The sequence below is a fragment of the Lacerta agilis genome, chromosome 12 (assembly GCF_009819535.1).
Source record: "Lacerta agilis isolate rLacAgi1 chromosome 12, rLacAgi1.pri, whole genome shotgun sequence".
NCBI lineage: Eukaryota > Metazoa > Chordata > Lepidosauria > Squamata > Lacertidae > Lacerta > Lacerta agilis.
Genome location: NC_046323.1, coordinates 31,270,550 through 31,285,419, shown reverse-complemented (window position 1 = coordinate 31,285,419; position 14,870 = coordinate 31,270,550). Strand labels below are relative to the sequence as shown.

Sequence of the window (14,870 nt, the reverse complement as noted above, 5' to 3'; positions counted from 1 at the left end):
CCCTAGGCCACTAGGGGTGTTGTGTATATACAGGTAGTTTCACTGCCTACCGTGGCTGCAGTTCTCACTCAGGTCCGCACATGCAAATGAAGTCTTGAGATTGCCGCTCACGGATTGGGTAGCTAGAGAGCAAGTCATTACTGTTGCATGTTACTGAATACTATATAAGCAGGCTGGCTCAGCCCTTCAGTTCAGTTCTGTTCCAGCCTGAGAATAAAGAGAGTTGCTTGAAAATCACTGTGTAGTCTGCTATGTTCACCCACTATTTAATAGGAGAAAATAATGGGAACATGATGGACATATATACAGTTCAAAGGTACAATGGCAAGGATATTCTTATGGTACAGCCTGTGATACAAAGACATAACCTTATCTGGTAAAGATCTTCATGTAGTTATAGAGCTTGTGTTTCGCAAACATTACTTTGACAAACTTGCACAACGCTGTTATGCTTTTGATACTGATCAGTTTATGTTTATTCATTAATTTTCACCCAGAGGAACCTAGACCCTGCTGTAACTCATACATCTTTTTAGCCTGGTTATTTAACTTAACATGCTGCTATTATTTTCTGCTTTATTCTGCTTTATACATGTCATGAATGGATTTTGCTTTGTACTTGGTGACCGATACCCATTACTGGTATTTGTTGTTTGTGTTGTGTGTGTGTGTGTGTGTGTAAGTAATAAAAAACATGGGAGGCAAATTAATTTTAAAAGCCTGGTTGAAATCAGAGTTAACTGAAAGCAGCAAAAGCAATTAATTGAACACAGTAAATTACTGACTTCTGACAAGGTAATTTTATTCAGCTTATCTTATGTGCCCAAGCAACAGAACTGAAAATACCAATATTATTTGCTCTTTAGAACTTTACCAGTCTTGAACAGAGTTTTAAAGATTTCACTTTGTTGGTCAGGTAATACAGGCCAGCCATAGTTAGTATTCTGATTAACTGGTCTGTCATGGCAGCCGGAGACAGGTTTTGATTTGCAGTTTTCCAGTGGTTCAATGCCTGAGTAACTTTTTCTTCCAACAAAAGAGTCCTAATAGAAAAAAATACACAGAGAAGATGCTTAAACTCCTTCAGATTAATTACACAGCAATCCTAACTGGTTGACGTGGCCCTGGGGATGATGGTGACAACCACAACCCTGCTGGCTCCTGCTGGTCAGGGTGGAAGGTGGGAAGTCAAGAGTTTTCAGAGGGTGTGCTGTGCCAGCTCAAGACGGCTGCAACAAAGGAGACCAAATTCGACCCCCCCTCGTTTGTCAGTGGGCCAGATTAAGACCCAGGAAATCCTTGGCTGGCTGTGCTCTGCCCTCACCCCAAAAAACCCAGAGGGGGGCAGCATGTTTAACTCCCAAGCAGTCTGCACCTTTAGTGGGCACAGTAGGGGCTTATGTGACAGTCAGTCTTCCACCCAAACCGAACTCCTTCCAGGAGCATGAATTGGGGGTTAGGATTGCTCCCTTAAACGGGGAGGTGTATCAATTAAGCTATAAAACATAAAACTTAAAATCCAGATGGGTGAAATTAGCAGAACCTGTTCCAAGGGAGGGGGAGAATAAATTTTACGTATCACTAACCTGTCAGTTTCTATTGTTTTGATTACAATACTGTTAAGCTGGAGTTTTTGACAAAAAAATTCAAAATGTTCAAAGGCGATATTGCTAGCAATGGTCTTCAGTACTTTCTCCAAGATTTTTTCTAAAATAAGCAGATCATAAACTTTACAGAACAGCAGTTCATATGATTTTATTCATGAATCCAAGGATCTTTACTCTTTTAACAACTGGTGGCAGTGTTAATTATACGCTTTTATGGACAGAGAGGATAGAGCCAAAATGCTGATTTTTTAACATACCTGGAAATGTGTAGAGATAGCTAGTAGTTTGTAAAGGTGGGAAACCTGTGGCATTCTAGAGGTTGCTGGATTCCAACTACAATATTAGCCCTGCACTCCCACCAGCATGCTCAAGGTTGATGGGAGTTGTACTCCAAAACAGCTGGAGGGCCACAAATACCTACCCCTGGTTTATTTACCATAACAAAACTTTAGGTGGATGCGCAGGGAAATTGGATGAGGCCATCTTTTTTGTTAATGTCTGACATTTAACTTCCCTGCATGCACCCACCACATGCTTCTGCTACTCTGGAATATGAGGGAGTGAAGAAAAGATAGAGACCTCATGGTATGGAGAAGCAAGGAAAGGGCAGGCAACAAGCAAGATTTCACATAAGTGACCTGGATAGGCAGTAGACAAGATGAGCTGATGGACCACCTTGGGGAGGGACCTACCAAGAGCTGCAGAGTGAAGCTGGCTGCTTTGTGCATTTCTGAGTATAGAATGGAAGGTGATCTGGACCCTATTAGAATAGACATGCCACAGAACAAGGATGGGCAATGAAGTCTACGAATTCCAGGATCTCGGGATCTCTATATTTTTCTCAGGGTGTCAGAATACCTTAAGGTGGGCCATGCTGGTTGAGGCTGATGGGAGCTGCAGTTCAGCAACATCTGGAGGGCCACAGGTTCCCCATCCCTGATCTAAGATCCCTAGTGATGCTGTGAGAAACTTACTTTAAACTTACCATCTCTTTCATCAGCGCTTTCTAAGTAGCGTGTTATGGGGAGCAGTTGCTTGGCTTTACAGACTTCCAGTGGAGGTCTAATCAGAGTATTTTCATCAAAATTTATATCCTTCAGTTCCAAAAGAAGGTGCAGGTCGCTAGGCAAATGTAGCATTTCATTTTCTGGCAAAATAAATGGATAATGTTTGCATTATGTTAATCTGGAGCATTTCTGGACACAAACAGGCAACTGTCCCACTTTATAGATAGCACCATTAGCAACTTCTGTAAAAGAGATGTCTCTTCAGGAAGCAGCTGGAGGACAACATGTACACAAACTTCAAGCACAGCTAGCACAAAAAAATAACATGTTTTCAAGGTGCATGTTTTCTCTTCAAGAAAGTCATAATTTTATAACTTTCCTTCTCTTCATTTTTGTTGTCATCTGCTCTGGCCTGGAATAACATGAGCAGAATGCTAGAGTCCTTCAGTTGTACTCCTGCAACTCCTGCATGTAGTTTGATACATAGAGAATGGAATAACACATGCAGCTGGATGCCATGTGTTCCAGTTGCAGAAGCCGTTTGTGTACTCACTATACCTGATCTGGGAGTGGAAACGTATTTTTGCGCAGGTACTGCTGACATTGGACTGGGACTATAGCATTTTATGCCTGAATTTTCTTATGACATTAAACATTTAAATCCTTACCTTTGAGATTCAAGCATTGTAAGTTATGGAGTGTTGAAAAATTCAGAGGAAGCTTTTTTAAGCAGTTGTTATTCGCTATTAAAGTAACCAAACTTTTTATTTCCCCTAAGCTTTCTGGCATTTCTTGTAATTCATTATGAGATACATCAAGCACTTTTAGGCAGGTCAGCTTTGATAGTTCTTCTGAAAGTGATTTTAACTGGGAATAAAAAGTACATAAGAGTTAAGCAACACACATTTATACAGAGAGGCTTTTTACATTATTGGGGAAGGGCCATAGCTCAGTGGCAGAACACATCTTTGCATGCAGAAAGGTCCCAAGGTCACTCCTAGCACTTACTTTTAATTTTATTAAATTTCTTTATCGCCCTTCATCCAAGGATCAGAGAGCAGTTTACAATATAAAAACACAATAATATGCAACGTAGCATTTCCATGTAGGGCTGGGAGGGGCTGCTGCCTAAAACCCTGGAGACATGCTGTCTATTATTGTGGATGTTACTGAGCTGGATGGAACAAGAGTCTGAGTTGTTATAAGGCAACTTCCTATGTTCCTATGACTCAAGCCCACAGTGGCTACTGCATGTCTAGTGTGTCAGGTAGATCGGTGCTGGGAAAGTTCATTTTAAAAAAACAAACTAGTTCAAGTTTAAGTTCAACATGTCCAAAGAGGAAGTAATTCCAGTTCTCATTTTTCCCTTTACAAAATGAACTAGTTCAGTTCGCATTTGAATCACAGTTTGATTCAAGTTCATCAAAATCATCCCCATTAAAAAAAAAACAGCATTCAGAATGTTACGATCTGCTCTGCTGAAGTAGAAAATATACTTGAGAAGACTAAGAAAAATACCACAAGGTACACACAGTGGAATGTGAATTGTTTATTTCCCACAACAATTATGGTCTTTAATCTTAAAGCCTTGCAAAGTCTAAAGAGGAAAATGCACATGTAAGATAATGAACTTGAAGATGAACTGGAACTTGTTGAAAGTAAGCAATTAGAGGAACTATTTTCAGGGGTAGTTCAGAGAATTTAAACTAATTCAGTGAACTTCGTTAAACTGAACTTGCTCATTCTAACCACTGAGGCAGATAGGCAAACTAAGTTCTGCTCAAAGGAAGAAACTAGAATAACCACCCAGACCAACAACATAAACTAAATGTTTCAGGCATATGGTTTGAATAATAAGGGAAGTAGTCCTGGTACTAATCCCAGCTACAGATTTAATTTTCCTAGCCCCCAGTTTCCTTTTTAAATTTATTTATTTATTTATTTATTCATATTACATTTATGATTTACATCCTTATACATTCCTGAAATTCCAGTTACAGATAGGTACCCGTGTTGGTCTGCCATAGTCAAAACAAAATAAATAAATAAATAAATCCTTCCAGTAGCACCTTAGAGACCAACTAAGTTTGTTCTTGGTATGAGCTTTCGTGTGCATACACACTTCTTTAGATACACTGAAACACTGAAATTGTTACTGTAATTATTATACACATCATTTAAACATACTCATACATTTCATTTGAACATACATATTGTGCTTATAATATTTATACAGTATCATATTCACATTTCCTTATATTGTTGACATTCCCCATATCTTCTTTCCCCCTGTGTCCCTTCACCCGTGTGTGACTTCCTCTGTCATTTTGTTTCAGTTACAGGTGGGTAGCCGTGTTGGTCTGCCATAGTCGAAACAAAATAGGAAACAAAATAGGAAATTCTTTCCAGTAGCACCTTAGAGACCAACTGAGTTTGTTCTTGGTATGAGCTTTCGTGTGCATGCACACTTCTTCAGAAGTATTCTTCAGGTATCTGAAGAAGTGTGCATGCACACGAAAGCTCATACCAAGAACAAACTCAGTTGGTCTCTAAGGTGCTACTGGAAATAATTTCCTATTTTGTTTCCTATTTTGTCATTTTGTTTGTTATTCTTATTGAGATTGTATTTCTGTACCTTAATATTATTTAATCCTTTTTGTTTGATTACATGACTTAACTTGATCTATCTTATCTTTATGAATTCAGTCTAAGCATACCAATAAATTCTTATTGACACCTCTTTTGTTCATGTATTCTTTTACACATCTCCATTCTTGTTTAAGGTTTTGGTTAGATTGCATTCTAATTGCTGCCGTCATTTTTGCTAATTCAGTCATTTCAAAAAATTTATTTTGCCACTCTTCTAATGTGGTACAACTTCTGCTTTCCAATTTTTTGCAACTAATAATCTTGTGGCAGCTGTTGCATATAAGAATTTTTTTCCCTTATCTTTGGGGATGTCACCTGTTACTATTCCCAAAAGAAATGGTTTCTTATTGATTGTTTTTTTAAATATCTTCTTCAATTCTTCATGTATAATTCCCCAAAATTCTTTAATTTTTTCACATCCCCACCATATATGATATAAAGATCCTTCTGAGGTCTTACATCTCCAACATAAGCTTGATATTGATTTATATATTTTTGCCAGTTTTACAGGGGTTAAGTACCACCTGTAAAACATCTTCATTATGTTTTCTTTGATAGTAATACAGGCGGTGAAATTAAGATGTTTCCAGAAGTTTCCCCATTGGTCTAATGTGATCGCATATATTGTCCCCACTTAACCATTACGTCTTTGACCTGTTCATCTTTGAGTTCCCATTCTAGTAATATGTTGTACATTTTGGATAAATTCTTCTTTGGGGTATTCAAAATTTCTAATTGAAATTTTGATTCTTCTGTTCGGAAACCTAATTTGTTATCATAATTGAACTTATTATATAATTGATGGTACTGCAACCAGGTAGTACAGAATTGCTTTAATTAATTCTATGGTTTTAACTGTAATTTATTATGTTCTTCCGTTAGGACTTCTTTATATGTTGGCCCTGCATTCTCCATATTTCCCCTTTTCCTTGAAATCATTTCTAATGGGGCTGCCCACCAGGGTGTTTTTGGCTCTAACAATCTATGGTATTTTCTCCAAACTTCAATAAGAGACTTCCTTATTACAGTCATACTTTGAGTTGCGTACGCTCCGTGTTGTGTACGTTCGACTTACAAACCTCCGCGACCCGGAAGACCTCCCCGGAGTGTGTGCACACGACGCAGGTGCACAGAACAGCAAAAACGCGTGAACTTCTGTTTTTTTTGGGGGGGGGGTTGGTGTTTGTGTTAAGCACGCCTGTGTTACGTAGCATGACCCGTTCTGTATATGGTTCATAAATCCTTGGTGGACCTTCATTTTGTTATCTAGGAGATATGCATGCCAACCAAATCTATTGCTGTACCCCTCCAAATCATGCAAATCTGTATTTTGCAATGTTATCCATTCTTTTATCCAACAAAGACAACAAGCCTTGTAATACAATTTTAAATCTGGCATTCTGAAACCTGCTCTTTCTCTTTTATCAGTTAATAACTTATACTTGATACGGGGCTTCTTTCCTTGCCATATAAATTTCAATAGATTTCTTCTCCATATGTCGAACCATTCTCTTTTCCAATTTATCGGGATCATTTGAAATAGAAATAATATCCTTGGAAAAATATTCATTTTTATTGCAGCTATTTTTCCCCAGAATGATAATTTTAATCTGTGCCAAATTTCTAAATCCTTTTTAATCTCTTTCCATAATTTATCATAACACATTTTCGAAAGCCTTTTCAGCATCGACAAACATAAATGCTGCTTTTCCCCCAGGGTGCATATCTAAATATTATACTGCATCGATAATCATTCTCTTATTATTCGACATATTTCTGCCCGGAAGAAACCCAATTTGATCATAGCTTATAATTTCATTTAGAACCATTTTTATGTTTGCAAATATTCCTGCATATATTTTGTAATCTGTATTTAATAATGAAATGGGCCTATAATTATGTGTAATTTTTCTATTGGTTCCTGGTTTTGGAAGCAGTACTATGTGTGCCTCTTTCCATGTGTCTGGTAGTTTACCTTCTAATATTTTATTTAATAATGATTTTAGAGGTACTGATAATACGTGTTTTATTTTTTTTGTAATGGATGGCTGGTAAGCCATCTGTCCCTGGAGATTTCCCTATTTTGCTTTTAGATATGGCTTGTTCCACCTCCACCATTGTTATTGGGCTATTCAATAAGTGTTTTCTCCTTAGATAGCTTAGTAATATTTCTTTTTGGGAGATAATTAACTATTTCCGATTCACTTTCATTTCCTTTTTTATATAATTTTTTTTATAATATTTAACAAATCATTCTCTAATTTCTTCTTGTTTATCTATTATTTTACCTTCACTTCTCACTCTATTAATTAATAACTCTTTTTGCCTCTTTTTTAGTTGCCAAGCAAGAATTTTTCATGATTTATTTGCACATTCAAAATTTATTTGTTTTAACCATTTATATTTTTTAAAAACTTCCTGGTTTTAGTAGAATTTATAATTGTTTTCGTGCACTTTTTATTGCCTTTCTTGCTTTCTCATGTTTAGGTTGTTTCCTTAGCTCCTCAGGACTTTGTTGCTCTGCCTTGGTCCAACATGGAACCATGTCCAAGAAAAAACGCGTTTTCCTGAATTACTTTTGCATAGGGTAACAACAGGCGATAGCTTTTCTGAGAATTGAAAATGACTTGAAAGAGGCATTGCTTTTCATGGATTAGTTCTGTCCCTTTAGCTTTGTTGCCTCTAGTCAAGGGTGTTGTTTTTTTTAAACAGGCATGTAAGCAATACAAAAACATCTGAAACCTGGGTTTACTCAAAGGCAAATGTAAGTTGAATGTGCAAAGCTTGAATGCAGGCTGTGATGAGACTGAAAAACACATTGAAGCAGTGACACATACTGAGTGTAAACTTTGTTACAAAGGTCTGGTATACAGTACAAAGTTATGTATAACACAAACTTATATTTTAAATGCCATCTTACCTTCAATCCACTTTTTTGGCACAATGTTAATTTCTGCAGCGATGAAAGCTGACATATTTCATTTGGAAATGATGCAAACTGGTTATTTGACAGATTTAAGTCTTTTAGTTCTTGCAGTTGATTAATATCTGAAGGAATGAGCTGTATCTTATTTTCTGAAATATCAAGTACCTTAAGCCAATTGAGCACACATAACTCCTTGGGAAACAAAACGAATCTGTTATGGTGTAACAGCAGAACCCGAAGAGACCTCATTTTTTGAACATTTATTGGAACACTACTTATTTGATTGTTACTTAGGTCTAAGTAGCTTAATTTGGCAAGAGTACACAAGTATATGTAAAATGAGGGCAATTTGTTCTTACTAAAATTTAAATACTGCAGGTTTCTAATTAATGAAATTTCAGTTGTTATTTCTGAAATATAATTTTGGCTGATATTTAGGTGTTTAAGAGCAGTTAGTGCACACAGTCCAACTGGAAACAAGGACAGCTTGTTGCAACTCAAATCAATTCTAGTAAGTTCTGTACAACCTTTTATTTCAACAGGGATGTACATTAAAGCATTTCCTGATATCTCTAAAACTGAAAGGTCTTTAAAGTATGCTATTTGTTCGTCTAAGAAGATCAGTTTATTTCTGTTTATGTAGAGTTCTCTCAGACATTTTAATTTGTACAGATTGGGAGGAAAGATTTTAAGCTGATTGTCACTTAGGTTCAGATATTCCAGCATAGTACACCTGCAAATATTTTCTGTAATATTTTCGAATAAATTTTTTGCAAGACTGAGATCCCGAAGCTTTTGTAAATTCTCCACTTTATCAGATAGACTTTCCAACTGGTTATCATCCAGTCTCAGTTTTTCTATATTTATCAGTTGAAAGAGCTGTACAGGCAAAAATATCAGCTTGTTGTTATTTAGCAAAAGTTCTTTTAAATTTTTTAGTTCTTTAATTTCTTTTGGTAAACTCTGGATCTGATTATCTGACAAACTGAGTTTATATAGATTTGGAAGGTAACAGAGAGCCTTTGGGAATATAGACATTTTATTGGAATTTAAGTAGAGCATATGCAAAGTTTTCATGGTAGTCATGGTGTCTGGCAGAGTTAGTTTATTTCCACTAAGATCCAAAATTTCTAATTTTTCAAGTTTTTCCAAAGCAGAAGGAAACTTTTCAATGTTGTTATATCTTATTAAAAGGCACTTAAGTCTTGAAAGTTTTGAAATTCCATCGGGGAGGTGTGATATTTGGTTATGACTGAGGTTTAAAGTTCTAAGACTGTGAAGTAGGGAAATTTCAGTAGGTACAGATGTTAACTGATTTCTTTCTATGGATAATATTTCTAGGTTTGTAAACAATCTTATGTCTCTTGGTATGGTTTTGATTTCATTATTGTTTAAATGCAAATACTTTAACATTTGAATGTCAAAAACTCCTGAAGGAATTTCAAGCAGCCCTTTAGCATTTAGCTGAACGTTGCCATCATCAATCATTTCAGACAGCCTCTCTGCTGATCTCATTTCAGATATTGTAGCATTCTCAAAAGATTGTAATAAACTTCTTCTAGCTCGCCCTTCAAAAAAAGATGAAGGGATTTCACTTAATCCTTCAGCATACAGATAAGCAAGAAGTTCAGCATTAATTGTGTCAGGCGTCAAAATTCCTTCTAGCTTTTTAAGCATTTGCAGTTTCTCTGTGGAACGTGAAATAACCTTTTCAGAAACCTCTGAAGAGCTTTCTGTGATTTGTTCCATGAGACACTCCTTGGATACACATGGCTTTTCATCAGCGGAAATGCTTGTGGATGAAATTATACCTGATTGTAATGCATCTGGTTTCAAATCTGCTTCCAGAACTTCTGGGGATGTTTTTTTAAGTATAGTGTCATCAGGACTAGATTCACTCTGATTTTCATCAACTGGACTTGGTACATCTTCAGTTGCATCAAGATTTTCTAATAATTCCATTATGGCATTTTCAGAAATCGCTGGAGAGATTTCAAATACTCCCTCTGGACTTATATTGGCCGACTGCTCCACATTTTCTCCCTCTGGACTTATATTGGCTGACTGTTCCACATTTTCTCCCTCTGGATTTATAATGGCTGACTGCTCCACATTTTCTCCCTCTGGACTTATATTGGCCGACTGCTCCACATTTTCTCCCTCTGGATTTATAATGGCTGACTGCTCCACATTTTCTCCCTCTGGACTTATATTGGCCGACTGCTCCACATTTTCTCCCTCTGGATTTATATTGGCCGACTGCTCCACATTTTCTCCCTCTCGACTTATATTGGGGGGCTGCTCCTCCTCATTTGCTCCCTCTCGACTTATATCGGGGGGCTGCTCCTCTTCCCCCCCAGACATGATTGATGATTTATTATGGAAAGTATGTGCTCATTCCAGCCTTCTATAGAAAAAGGAAACAGAAACAACAGACAGCAGCATGACAAATTTGCAGTGAATTTAAATATAAAAAAATTTGAGGTCAAGCAGGATCGATGAAATTGTCATATAAAGCGGCAGTGTTTACGAAACAAAAGAGTTATAAAACATTCCCTTCCTATCTCACCTCTCAGAATTCCCAACTGCCACTGCATTTCAAGTGGATGTTCCATTCCAGCATAATCCTGATTGGCCCATTTCTCTCCTCACACTGAAAAGCAATTCAGCAAGTTCAGTTATGCTTAAGTGTGGCAGATATTTACAACACAATTTCGCCACTTCTGGGCATAATTGAGAGGATTACCAATTTTGCCAGATCTAAGGAGAAGGGGCACTCAGATGTTGTTGGACTTCAACTCCCATAATCTGCAGCCAGTATGGCCAATTGTCAGGAATGATGGAATCTGTAGTCAGCCCAGCAATCTCTGGAGGGCTACAGGCTCCCTACCGCTGCTCCATATATTTCTTCTGCTTTGCACAAAAATGAAGTGTGCATGCACACAAAAGCTTATACCAGAACAAACTTAGTTGGTCTATAACAGGGGTCCCCAAACTAAGGACTGAGGGCCGGATGCGGCCCAATCGCCTTCTAAATCCAGCCCACGGACGGTCCGGGAATCAGTGTGTTTTTACATGAGTAGAATGTGTTCTTTTATTTAAAATGCATCTCTGGGTTATTTGTGGGGCATAGGAATTTGTTCATTATTTCCCCCCCCCCAAAAAAAAATATAGTCTGGCCCCCCACTAGGTCTGAGGGACAGTGGACCGGCCCCCTGCTGAAAAGGTTTGCTGACCCCTGGTCTATAAGGTGCTACTAGACAATTTCACCCCCACCAACTGCGTCAGACCAACATGGCTACCCACCTGAATGTGTATGTTGTTACTCAGACCCTAAGGGAGTTAAGTGTGATTCTGGGATTCTGTTAAAGCAACCAGGAGGTGCTTCAAGGGTGCAGGGGGAGGGCCCCACTCAAAATTGCTTTCACACAGCTAAGATATGGGAAAGTGGACCTATGGGCACTTGTAAGGATAACTGCCACCCTGGTTACCCATTGACACTTGATCAATGTATTGTAATTTTCATAGCAGAGAACACAAATCTGAGTGGTATCGTGCATGATTCCCAGGTAGTAAATTGGTCAGACTTGAATGGCAAGGCTTGATGGAAGAACTTGTGACTCAGCTGATGAATGATCCAGTAGGGAATGCATGTTCTCTGGGCTGTGGTTCTCAGCAACTACACTGTAACTCACAACGGCTGTGGCCAATGCAATTTGACCTAATGTTCTTGGAATGAGTTGCTGGAGCAACTGTGGCTTCCTTTAGTTTGGTGGAGCTTGGCAATAAGCAGTTTGAGGATACCACCAATCATCAGAATAGCTCAGGATTTTTGAGCTACAGCCAGTTTTGCTGTATGTGTGATAGGCACATCACAAGGCTAGGTGCAGAAACCCCTCATCCTCTATCTTGTCATTCACCTTCCTGTGGTTTTCTCCAGCAAGCTTTGTAGTTGTTCAGTCGTTCAGTCGTGTCCGACTCTAGGTGACCCCATGGACCAGAGCACACCAGGCACCCCTATCCTCCACTGCCTCCCACAGTTTGGCCAAACTCATGCCAGTCGCTTTGAGAACACTGTCCAACCATCTCATCCTCTGTCGTCCCCTTCTCCTTGTGCCCTCCAGCAAGCTTTAATGGAAGTCTTTTCTTCAGAAGCACAAGTAACTGTGTTATCTGTGACGTTTTTGTACTATTTATTATATCCTTTTCAACCCGGCTCATCAAGGGTTAACGCAGACTCCAGATTGAACTGACTGAACATTCCATGAGGGGTGGGGCGGCTGAATATTTAAAGAGAATGGGCAGCCATTTTGTCAGTTGAGAGGGTGCTTGGGAGAGGGAGTGTGGGGGTGGTTGAAAAGAAGGTCTGTGAGAGTAGGTTTAGGTTAGGTAGTTGTAAGGTTATATATTATATGATTAACAAAGATATCACCACTGAATCTAAGCTTGTACGCAGAGAAACCTTAATGCAACCATTACGATCTTAAGCAAATAAATTTCCATCTTTAAGTGCCAGTCAGAAAGTCGTCTGTATTATTTTCCAGCAAAGGTACATGAAACTCATTTGTGTGGACACTCATTAAAAAGACAAAATTTCCTTCAAGAGTGGAACTGTGAGGGTGTGTCTTTGAGGGGCACTGTGAGGGCAAAATAGGGAAACAGACCCAGGGTGTCACAAAGTTACCTTAGGGCAGAGGTGAGTTTTTACATGAGGGGATTTCTAGTGGCTGAACTCCTCATACTGTGGACACAAGGGATAGTCTCATATTTTGCCTAGAGAGTAAAAGGGTACCTGGCCACGTTGGTGCTGAAAAGGGACTCTCTTTTATTTAAAAAGAGAAAGGTTTACTTAAAGGCTACAGGGAGAAGTGGGAGTTTAGTTTTACCTAAGAAAGCCCTGTTAGTTCTTTTAATAAGTGAGAGGACAAAGTGGTAAGACGAAAGGAAGGGTCATTTCGTTATATCACATTATCCATCATATGGGCTGGTCACTAGGACTATCGTGTCCAAGCCTTATGTTGCACTGCTGAAAGATGGTGATTCAATAAAGCTGTGATCTATTTTCACAACTCAGCATGTTGGCCTCTGTTATTCTTCCCCTACTCTTTACAGCTGTCACATAAGAACCCTGCTGCATCAAGCCAGTGGCCCACCTAGTCCGGCATCCTGTTCTCACAGTGGCCTACCAAGATGCTTATAGGAAGCCCACATGCCAGATCTGAGTGCAAGAGCATTATCACAAGCAGCTGATCAATGAAACTTCCATTTTTTAAAATAACATCTGGGACAAAAGAAGATGCTTTATATGAGGTCAGAATATTTATCTTCCGGAGTACTGTCTTTTCTGACTAGCAGTAGCTTTCCAGGTCTTATGCAGGGATCCTTCACTTCACCTGTGATCTAATCCTTTTAACTAGAGATGCCAGGGACTGAACCTGGGATCTTCTGTATGGAAAATATGTTCTGTGCCCCCCCACTCTGTTTGGATCAGAACCAAAGATTTTACTCAGGCATGAAACAAATAGGAATGCCATGAATGAAAATAGCAGGCTCAGAAGGTTTCTTATGACAGGCTAGTTTTGTCAGAAATTGCCCAGATGATTACTAACAAAAGCATGGAAACGAACAGGCCTACTATCACTAATAATGGTTTAGTCAATCAGACTTTTTCTTTTTGTTTTAAATAAAACACACACACTAGTTTTCACAAGTATTTGTACAAAGAATATATTATTTAAAAAAACTGTACTTCATAAACATAATAAATTAGCAAAACAATTATTTCATAAGTATAAAAAGGCAACAAAGTACACAATACTTTAGATTTTATTCAACGAAGTTCTTCCTGCATTGCAGCTAACTAAATTATGCTTAAAGAAGATACACTGAAATAAATGGACTTGAGTTAATCATGTCCATTTAGTTCAATGGATGGACTCTGTTTGACCTAGCTAGATCTAACCCCCTGACTCTTTCCATGCAATATTCTAAATATATAATAAGGTGTTGTTTTTAATCAAATTATGTTATAAACAAAGGGGTAAAAAAGAAAGCAAAGTTTTTGTTGTTGTTTTAAAAAAACCAGGCTAGGAAGTTGCTGGCTTTCTCTTCTGGCTACAGCTCTTTGTAATGGATTGAATGCTGCTCTAGAGGTCCCCAGATCTTGTTACTTTTGGGGAGTTTAACTACAGTATAGCCACTTGTTACTAGGCTGGCTATTAAAGGTTATTTTGCAAGTTTCATTACATTCCTCCAATTATGCTCCACTGCAATAGTTCACACATGCTATGACAGAAGAAAATCTGCAAAGCAATATTCTGTTGGGTAGCCAAGGTGCAAAATCTACTTTAGTGCCTATTTTAAACAAGAATACAATAATTATTATTATTGATTCTGTATGTGTCTTTTTGTGTGTGTGTGTGCTGGTCGTTGACCGTAATAAAGGAATCTATCTATCTATCTAAACAAGAATACAGTCGTACCTTGGGAGTCGAACGGAATCCATTCCAGAAGTCCGTTTGACTTCCAAAATGTTCAAAAACCAAAACACAGCTTCTGATTGGCTGCATGAAGCTCCTATAGCCAATTGGAAGCCCCGTCAGACATTTGGCTTCCAAAAATAGTTCGCAAACTGGAACACACACTCCCGGGTTTGCGGTGTTCAGGAGACAAAACGTTCAA

The 14,870-nt window shown here is 38.3% G+C and overlaps 1 protein-coding gene across 1 annotated transcript; it reads right to left on the bottom strand.

The window, feature by feature from the left end:
- Positions 1 to 777: 777 nt before the first annotated feature.
- On the bottom strand, positions 778 to 10,645 carry LRRD1 (leucine rich repeats and death domain containing 1). The gene is made up of 5 exons (XM_033166124.1): positions 8,184 to 10,645; positions 3,283 to 3,481; positions 2,593 to 2,754; positions 1,587 to 1,707; positions 778 to 1,043 (listed from the first exon to the last, which is right to left on the bottom strand). The coding sequence occupies exons 1-5, from the start codon at positions 10,551 to 10,553 to the stop codon at positions 863 to 865; spliced, it is 3,033 nt and encodes a 1,010-aa protein (XP_033022015.1). The 5' UTR covers positions 10,554 to 10,645; the 3' UTR covers positions 778 to 862.
- Positions 10,646 to 14,870: the final 4,225 nt, after the last annotated feature.